Here is a 9,454-nt window from a genome sequence, read left to right as displayed (position 1 = left end):
CCCTAGCTCGGAGTAGCATCCCCTTTCCATCTGTGAAACATACACTGCACAAGTACACAGCGGCAGCCCACTGAAGCGGACGGCACACACCTGGTCTCCACAGCCTTCCAGCAGTCACCATCAGGAGCCCTTTGGTCTCGCCTGGAGAGGGGAGCCTTGCTGAGTGGTTCTGGGGGCAGCGTCTCAAAGAGAGGTTTTGGTCTACATTAAACACTCATCCGTGGTGATGAGGACCTTGTCATGAGTTGCGAGACAGTAGCTTTTGAGGACGTTTGATCCATCACACTTTAAACTTTCCCACCTGCGTGAGAGGTCAGACGCACAGGAACTCGGTGTGTCTATTATCAGTATACAGGAATGGGGACTGTACCAGGTTGCTGGAATGTCCAAATATGAAGATCTCCAGTAAAAGGCTATGTGGGGACAGGAACAGAAGAGCATACCTTTCTAACCTGAGTGGTGTGTGGCACTGACCGTGCGCAGGCTTCTTGTTATATGTAATTGTGCGTGTGTGCCCGGATCTGCCAGGCTTTCCTATGAGATGTTTTTCCAAGAGCAGATAATGTACTGCCTTGTTTAGTGCCTTGGACAAAGTAGACATTTGGTGACCATTTGATGAACGGTATATATTTGCCCAGGTCCCTGCTGCCTAACTTTGTGTGTGTGCACGTGCGTGTGGGGCATACGTCACGGTGTGTGGATAAATGTTCCTTGTGCTTTTGCATGTGGAGTGTGCCAGAGATGGGGGGAAGGCAGGCCTGAGTCTGTAGTAAAGAGCATTGCTATTGGAACAGAGATGCTGCGACAGCACCCAAGACAGCACCCCGGGAATGCCCTCCACGGGGACACTCAGTCTGAGGTTTGCTCCCTGGTTGAGTAGTTCCTCTGTGGACGTGAGGGCATCACTTCAGGGACTTGTGCTCCCTACCCTGTGTGTGGTTGGAAGGCAGCTGAGCCCCCAGGGGAGGACACGTCTGCCTCGTGCCTCACTAGACGGGCAGGGACGGCCTCTTTTCCATCTGGAGGAGCTTGGGCTGAGCAGAGATCCAGAGGTCTTCTTCGGCCTTCTTCTTCTTCTTCTTCTTCTTGCCCTTGTCTCGCTCGGGCGGCTGGCCACGCGTGCCCCCGCGGCTCCAGCAGCAGTGGCAGCAGATGAAGAGGAAGGTGAGGACCACCAGCAGGGGCAGCCCCAGGAGGATGCCGAGGCAGATGCTGTTGAAGAGGCCCTCCTGGTGTCTGGCCGAGACGGTGTCCCAGAGGGCGCTGAGGAAGGCGCTGATTTTCTCCATGGCGCCTGGCCGGACGGGGCCGGGGGAGCCTCTCCGCTCACCCGCAAGGCCTGGGCGTGAGAGGATGCCGACTTGCCCACGTGTAACTTATTCCGCTTCTAGCCTTGGGTCTGGGCATGCCACGGATAGCACCTAAAGAGGAAAGCAGATAATGTAGGAGATATGCAGTGGGAATGGTCGGCAGTCTTTAATAACATCATTGATTTTAGGCTTAGGAAAGGGGAGGAAATCAGAGACTTCCAGAGTTAGCTGAAATTGTATTGAGACTCAATAAACAAGATCAACGCATGCATTCAGTCAATTAAGGGTTAACTAATTCCTGCTGTGTACACACTATATGGGGCTTAGGATACAAAAATTAATAGTCTGTCAGACCTGGCACATAGTAAGTGCTCCACAGTTGTTAGATACATAAATCAGTGTGTGTATTCCCAGCGTTCTGCTTAGGGGGTTGGCTCCCTGGACCCTCTACAGGAGTAGTTCTCTGCTTTTCTCCACTGCAGCTCACCTAATGGGTGCTGAATACCTGCTCCCCACAAGAGCGCTCAATATCTGACCTTCTGTGAACACAGCTTGCCATTTTCAACCCTAATTAAAGCTTAAGCAAAAGACAGAATGTCCAAGTCTTGCTGGCTGTCCCAGGGGACTTGGACCTCCCCAGGCTAGGAGGTCATCGGTCCTCATCCTGCCTCATTCCTGCCTTCCTTACTGTCCCTTCACGCTCTCTTCCCTGCTCCACTGTCTCCCGGCTCCTTATACCCCACTCCTGTGCCTGGCAAGGACTCGTGGGGCTTTGGCTGGGCAACCAGTTCTCTCTGTTTCTGCCTTCCTCTCCCTCATTACCCTTGTCCCTGCTTTCTGTCCCCCAACCAAAGGTTCCCAAGTCTCCTCTCCTGCCTGTTCCCTTTCTCTGCAGTGGAAAGAGTTTTGCAGGCTGATCAATGATGGTGCTTAGAAACTGGGATGGGGTCCCCGGATGCCCCTCTACTCCTATCCTGAGCTCAGCTTACAGCTGGGGCTGTTCTGGTCGCTTGTCCAGAGTGGCCCCTCTTCCTGTGGCACCTTCTCCAATGCTCCACATATATCCCAGGACTCATCTCTCAAGTATAAGGTCTTAGAGGCACCTCCAGTTCTGGAATCCACAGGTTCCTGGGTCTGAACAAGACTTGGAGGACAGGCATGATTCAAACAAATTGAAGAGACCCCTTGGCATAAGACATTGCTCAGGAAAGAAGAAGACATTGCCCAGGACCCAAAGATCAAAGAGTCATTGATTTTCAGGGTGGAGACCTTATAAATCATCCTGACCAACTCTCTCACTTAAAGATGCAGAATCTGAGGCCCAGAGTGGTGAGGTGACATGTCTGAGAACACACAGAGCTGTGATGAACACCCAGACCTCTGAACAGTGGGTCCAGCAGTCTCCCAAGGCTGCTGGGCAAGCAGAACAACTAAGGATGATGACATTACTTTATATTGGTATTTTACTTGATACTTTTCTAGGTCATCTTCATGGGAATTATATCTTTTAAGTAAGCAACGGGATGGTGCACTGTGAGGGGAGGCACTGGGGGACCTGGGTCCAGAATCATTCTGAAATCTGGACTTCGTTGTGTTGTCCTGCACTGGAGCATAAATACGTGTGTTACACACCTGGCTGGTGTCCCAGCGGTTGTCCTTGGGGGTCTAATTCCTTGGATAACACAGTCTATAAGTGTCCCACATACCCAGTGCCCATTGTGTCCATCCAAGCCCCACCCAGGGTCTCCGTCCTGGTCTGCAGGCATGTGGACCATCCCCTCATAGCATTACTTATACGGTTTATGCAGTTGTATAAACTGGCACCTGCTTCTGTGCCGTTTGGCCCATGGAGCCGACATCATGCTATAAGATGGCACTTATTACATGCAAGGCACTGCTCTAGGCACTGTGCACCCATTGGCTCATTTAGTCTTCATCACAACCTTATGAAGTGGGTACAGTTATTTCCCCATCCGACAGCTGAAGAGACAGAGGCACAGGTCACACGGGGAGTGAGCGGCAGAGCTGGCCTTACGGATTCTGGGAAGTTTGGCTCTGGATCCCCAAGGGATGAGCTGTTCACAGGTGTTGCTCTGGGCCTCCTATTCCTTCGTGTGGAATTTACCCATTTTTGGCAAGTAGCCTAGGATTTATAGAATCTTATGATCCTTTGCTATCCCCCAGGTTGACTGAAACATTTATCCCAGTCTGCTGTAGAAACAGACTACAGAGAGATTTATCTCCCATTGTCAGATCCTCACAAATGCATAAAGATACATACAGTAAAAATCCAGTCCTGCCCAAGTGGAGGTTTATGGAAAGCATATGACACCTGAACTTAAATTCAACATGCAGCAAAGAAGAGCATCCTGAGAAGTTATGTCTCCCCTCTGGAGGCTTTGCCTGAGCCCCTCTGAGTGTCTGGGAGCATCACACGCCATGGACCTGCCCACACACCATCAAGCACACAGGCTCCTTACAGAGGAAACCCACCCTTGGTCTCCCCGTAGCCCCTCAGCGGGGCCACTTCACTGCCTGCTCCTCTCACACCACTCTCCTCTCCTCTGGATTCTCCTTCTCCCTTTGCTATACCCTTTGCTTTGACCTCAGCCTTGTACAGCCCCATATTTTTGGCCCATCCAGAGGGATTTTGCTGCTCTGTTGTTGGGTGCTTTTCTCTAACCTGACCCTACACATACACTTTCGGGGACCCAGTGCTCCTTGCACTGCATTTCTGTGATTCAAATTAGATGACAACAGACCACACTTGCTGACAAACTTTCTGTGCCCAGGGTCATGCTGGTCTCTGTGGGGAGCATATGTGAATCAGGGCCCACTCTTGGGTTCAGCCGGGGAGAGAGAAGAAGGGCATCGAGCCCCTGGAGAATATTAGGGCTGTTTTCATGGAAGTAGAGCGACTTGACAGTAGAGCACCTTGAGAGATGAGTAGGATCTTGATAGAGAAACATGCGTGAAAAGGATGTTCAACGATTCCAGGCAGAGAAACTTCTAGAACATCAGCAGGAGACTGGGGGGGGGGGGCACTTCTGGTGAGCCTGGAGCTCAGGGTGGGAGAGGGAAGGACTGTAGGCTGTGGCCAGGGTAGAGAGGGCCTTTACGGGGTGTGTTTATTTGGGCGGCTTTATAACAGGAGGGTGTGATCAGAGCTGCCCTTCAGGAAAAGAAAACAGCATCTGAGAAACTCTGGAAGATGTTTTAAGAGAGCACTTCATCCACTTAGCAAACACTTATTGAGCACCCAGTATGTGCCACACACTGTGTTAGGTACTGAGGATTTGGGAATGAATGACAAGGACGGTTTCTGATAACGTGGAGCCTCATACATTCCAGGGGTCTTATTACCATTGAGGGATCGTGTCAGTTGACAAATAGAAGAAGCAAATTCCAACTTAGGTTGCTTAGTTGGATGAAATAAAAGCATGCATTTGAATTACGTCTTTATTTCAATGTTCCAGGCCCTCCCACCCCTCCTAACCTTTGTCTCAAACTCATCCATCCCATGGCACCTAAAATAGCCGGCGAATAAACAGATTTCTTTTCAAGCTAAAGCTAAGTCAATAATTCACTTCTGGATTCCTAAAGGTACTTATTTGAGTCTATCCTCCATACAGCCAAAGAGAGTATTCATTAACATTTGGGAACCCTGTCTGGGGAAAATTCGATTAAAAGGTATTCTTTATATGTTTTAATCTAAGAATTCTCTTCTAGGCCCCCCAGGTCACTTGCTGAGCTGTGCTAATCTATAGTGTTTCATTAGTATTTATGAGCTTTGCATTATTAGCATTTCCAGGAAACAATCAAATATCTCCTTGGTGGTATGAATTAAAAGTTAGAGCTTCTACGAATGTTTTTGCAAAAGAAACCACACTTTGGGACTTAGAAGTGCTCTCTGGGGGACCCCATCCTTTTGTTGGCTCTCAAGTATTGCTGACAGTGTTTGAAAAACAATTCATCTGTTCTTGTAAAACCAACAGTAGGTGCTAACCAACCTTGATTGTGGTTGTGGGGGTGGTTGTGAGGAGAGAGAAGAGGGGAAAAGTTCCTTTCGGTTTTCTTGAAACCGAGCAGTATTCATCTCTGTATTCTCCGTACTGTCTAGCTGGGGAGAGAGTCATCCATTCATTCTTTCTTCCCATGAACGTCTATCTGCCCACAGGTGACGTGTTGATGGAGAACCAAATCCTGGAGCCAGAAGACCTGGGTTTGGGCCCTGGGTCAACTCTTGTGACCTCAGCCAGTTATCAGACTTCAGCTAGAAAATGAAGCTAATGAGCTTCCCTTGTAATGAGGTTGTGAAGATTAAGAGCTCAATATGTTTAATGCATTTTGTAAACTGTAAAACACTATAAAACATAATCTGTAAAACAGTGAGTGATCTCCAGATAAGAATGGACTAATTCTAGCCTTGAGCTTTTCTTCCCCACCCCTCCCCTCTAGCCTAGTCTTCATAGTCAGAGAACCATGGACCCCTACCCCATTCAAATGAAAAGGGCTTCACAGGTGACCTCCCCGCTTAGAGCTGGTCTGCAGTTCTGTGGCTGTAATTCTAGACCGGCATCCAGCAACAGGGATGGAGAAGGGTTGCTTGGGGAACATCTGATGGTGTCTGGAGGACTGTTGAGCTCATAAAGTGAGGCCTGGGGAGAGCACCTCACCCTCCGCAGGCCCCAGCCTCCCTCCAGGCTTTGGGACGCCTGGAAATGGACAGGGATGGCTCCTGCCACAGGGATGTCTGATCCATCCCTAAGAGCCAAGAGCTGCTCCGGAGTCGTGTCCAGGGCTGGCCCTCCGACTGCTGTTCCTTCTGGAGCTCCCCGAGAAGGGGGAAGGGCATTCTGCTTTGCACCAGCCTCTTGCTGTTTCTGTCTGTGAGGTGAAATCATACGTGTAAAGCTGGAGAGTAGTGTCTGTCGGAGAGCAAATGCTCTCTGCAGAAGTTAATAAGGATCACGATGGCACCCAGTTGAAATCCCTGAGACCTTCTCCGGAGGGATTTCCAAATGGGTTCAATCTTTGGCCTTCTCGTAGGGGGTGGGGTGAAGCAGGAGGCTCAGGTCTCTCTCGGAACCTTGAAAGCTGCCTCTGCTGCAGCTGCAGACTCCTGGGTGTGCGTGGGGGCCACCTCAGAACTGTACGTCGGGGGCAAAGACCTTCCCTCACATGTTCCGTTGAGCCCACGCCTTAGGTTGTGGTCATCACTGTGCTTGCCTTTTCTCCTCACCCAAAGATCTCAGCTGACGGTAGGATGGCCTTCTGGCCAGGCTGGCTGCCCAAGTGTCGCCAAGGGATGCAGGTTCCCGAGTTGCACTCCCAGAGACCCTGATTCAGTAGGTTTGGGTACGCCCAGGAATTTATGTCTGTAACAAACAACGCAAGTGTTTTCTGGACAATTATCAGGTTCAAAAACTGCTAAATGAGCAGGTTGAGCTGATGACCCTTTCCACAAGCTCAGAAGCCATGTGCTGGGTGAGAGAATGGGTGGATCGTGGGCGAGGAGAGGTGGGGAAGAGGTTTATCTTCATACTCAGCAGCACTGTGGCCTGCTGCGGGAAGGCTCCTTGGGTGTTACTTCTTGCTCTTGTGTAGTTAGGGCATCTAGGCCAGAGCTACGTTCCTGGAGATCACGGTTCAATGCCATAAACATTCACGGAACACCCACTATGTGTCTGGTACTGTGCATTCAGATCCCAAGCGCCTCTCTGTCTAGTAAGGAGCAGAAACAAAAATAGCAGAAGCACAGTGTGATCACGAGTCCTGTGGTCCAACTCTGTGTGAAGGGCATGGGAGCAGCACAGGGGAAGGAGTAAGCAAGCTGGCCTGGAGGGGATTAAAAGGTGAAAAGGAAGTGACAGTCAGGACAGAGTCTGCTCGGTCATCCCTTCAGTGACTACTAATGAAGCAGCTAGTACACGCCAGGAACTGTGTTGGGTCCTGGGTGTCAAAGTCTAGTGTGGGAAGCAAACACTCATCAAAGAACCCTGCAGACAGGTGTGCAAGTTATATCATAGCAAGTGCTATGAAGGAGAAGCCTGGGATGCTGTGAAAGGGAGTGGTACCCATCACGGAAGCCAGGGCAGGCTCTGGGTGGGGATGGCTTCCCTGAGATCTAAATGACAAAAACAGCAAACATGTGGTCAGGGTGTCTGAAAAGTCTCGAGACATAGACTAAACTTATCTAAAGCACTTTCAGGTAATATGCATGATGTGTTTTCCTTCAACTCTCCAACACCTTTCAGATGGAGTGCCTCTGAATTTAAAGCAATGAGTTCAATTGTTAATAAAGTGTCCTCCCACCAAAGTCTGGAAACACAGGAAATAATGTGTTCATTGTGCTTTTCTGCAGACGAACAGTCGGACCTGTTGCTTCTCCTGAAAAGGACCTGAAAGGACAGTGTGGCTGGATGCAGCAGCAGTGAGTGGGGGTGACGGGGTGACGGGAAGCCCACGAGGCAGGTGGCCCAATACCTGCCGGGCCTGCTGAGCCACGTCAGTGTCTGCTGGGTGCTGTAAGGGCCATGGGGTTTCAAGCAAGGAGGGGACAGAATCGACCTGTGTTTCATAAAGCACACGGTCCCTGGGGTGAGAGAGAACAGACCGGCAAGGGCAGGAGACGGAGGAGACGATTGCAGTCGTTCCGGGGAAATGGCAGTGGGACGAGGGTGAGGGTGGTGGCTGCGGGCGGGACAAGCCGGCTGACTTGGGTGTTCTCCAGCAGATGTGGTGAGAGAACGGTCAGGTTGGGGGACGTGAGGACTGTGTCAGGCTGTGCTCTGCTCTTCTTCTTCTGGCCCTAGTCTCCTCTCCCATCTCTGACTCTGGTATATTTTACTGAGATAGGAATCTCATCCTACAGGCTCTACCTGACTTTCGCCATTTCTCCTGAGGCTTTAAAACCTCTTATTCAGCCTCAGGCCTCTCCACCCTGCCTGCCCAAACCTTGCCCCAGCTCTCAAAAGCACCCTGCAGTCCTTGCAAAATCCCTGTGGTTACGACAATATCACACACTTCAGAAACCAAGGCTCTGGAGCGAGGGCACCGGTGGAACCTCAGTCAGCAGTTATTAACTCGGCCGCTCTGCATAAATATTTTCTTGATGGTCCTCACCTTGCTAACCTGGCATGCTCAGATGCCCTCTAATAGATGTAAGTACTGTTTTGTACAAAAATTGTCAAATAACAGAAAATAACCTGCTAGTGGATAGTGGAGCATTATGTTTAGAACTTAAAACCTGGCTCAAGGCGTGATGAAATCTGTATTTCCCCCAATGTAATTAATTGCTTCAAGTAACTAGTGTAAATACAAAGTTGGATCCTCTTTTTTTTTTTTTTTCCTTCCCAGAGTATGCATATATGGTGTGGAACTAGATATTGAGTATTAGAGGAAAATAGATAGTCTTTTCCCTCAGAATCAATGTTATAATTATGGTTGCAATTTTGAACAAAAGCACAAATAGTACAGTACAAATCAGTACCGAAATGATTAAGGCACCATGGTTATTAAAAATAATAAAATGACGCTTTGCCGTATAGACATCCTGAATTGGAAGAATCCAGAGATGGGTCACCTGGTTGGGTTCCCTCACTTTATTGATAAGGAATCTGGGACCAAAAGAAGCTGTGACTTGCTGGAGGTCACACAGTTGACAGCTGGGGTAAGGTCAGGGCCAGAACCTATGTCTTCTGACTCCCAGCACCCCCTCCTGCCAGCTTTCCCCTGAAAAGGTCCTTACAGGTAAGCACTGAGGCGGCACTCGGCAAGATGCCCACCACGTCCTCATCCGGGGCTCAGGCTAGTCTATGCCTCTCAGCCTCTGCACCTCTGGGGCTGTGTGACTGAGCTCTGGCCAAGGGAACGTGGGCCTGGCCCCTGAAATCTCCCCCAGGGTCCTCCACGCTCTCTCTCTGCTTACTCACTGGCTGCCCAGATGCAGAGGGCCCAGGAGAGGACTCCAGGGCCCCCGGAACAGCAGAGGTGGAAGATGTTCCTCGACTGTCTTAGCAGAGCACCTCGCTGGCCACAGTGACCAGTGGAAGAATGAGAAAGAAACCTTTGTTGGGGGAGGCCACTGAGATTTAAGGATGATTTGCTATAGCAGTGAGCCCATCCTGACTCACCCACATGGT

At 50.1% G+C, this 9,454-nt stretch overlaps 1 protein-coding gene across 1 annotated transcript in view; it reads right to left on the bottom strand.

The window, feature by feature from the left end:
• Window positions 1–563: 563 nt before the first annotated feature.
• Window positions 564–9,454, bottom strand: part of KIAA0040 (KIAA0040 ortholog) — a 32,122-nt gene continuing 23,231 nt past the window's right edge. The window contains exon 2 of the mRNA XM_057729669.1: window positions 564–1,421. Within this exon, the coding sequence (XP_057585652.1) occupies window positions 990–1,289 (300 nt within the window). The 5' untranslated portion in view covers window positions 1,290–1,421 and the 3' untranslated portion in view covers window positions 564–989. The remainder of the gene's footprint in view (window positions 1,422–9,454) is intronic.

This window comes from Hippopotamus amphibius, chromosome 3 (genome assembly GCF_030028045.1).
Source record: "Hippopotamus amphibius kiboko isolate mHipAmp2 chromosome 3, mHipAmp2.hap2, whole genome shotgun sequence".
NCBI classification, from domain to species: domain Eukaryota; kingdom Metazoa; phylum Chordata; class Mammalia; order Artiodactyla; family Hippopotamidae; genus Hippopotamus; species Hippopotamus amphibius.
The sequence above is the reverse complement of the archived record's forward strand: the minus strand, read 5'-3'. Positions and strand labels throughout refer to the sequence as shown.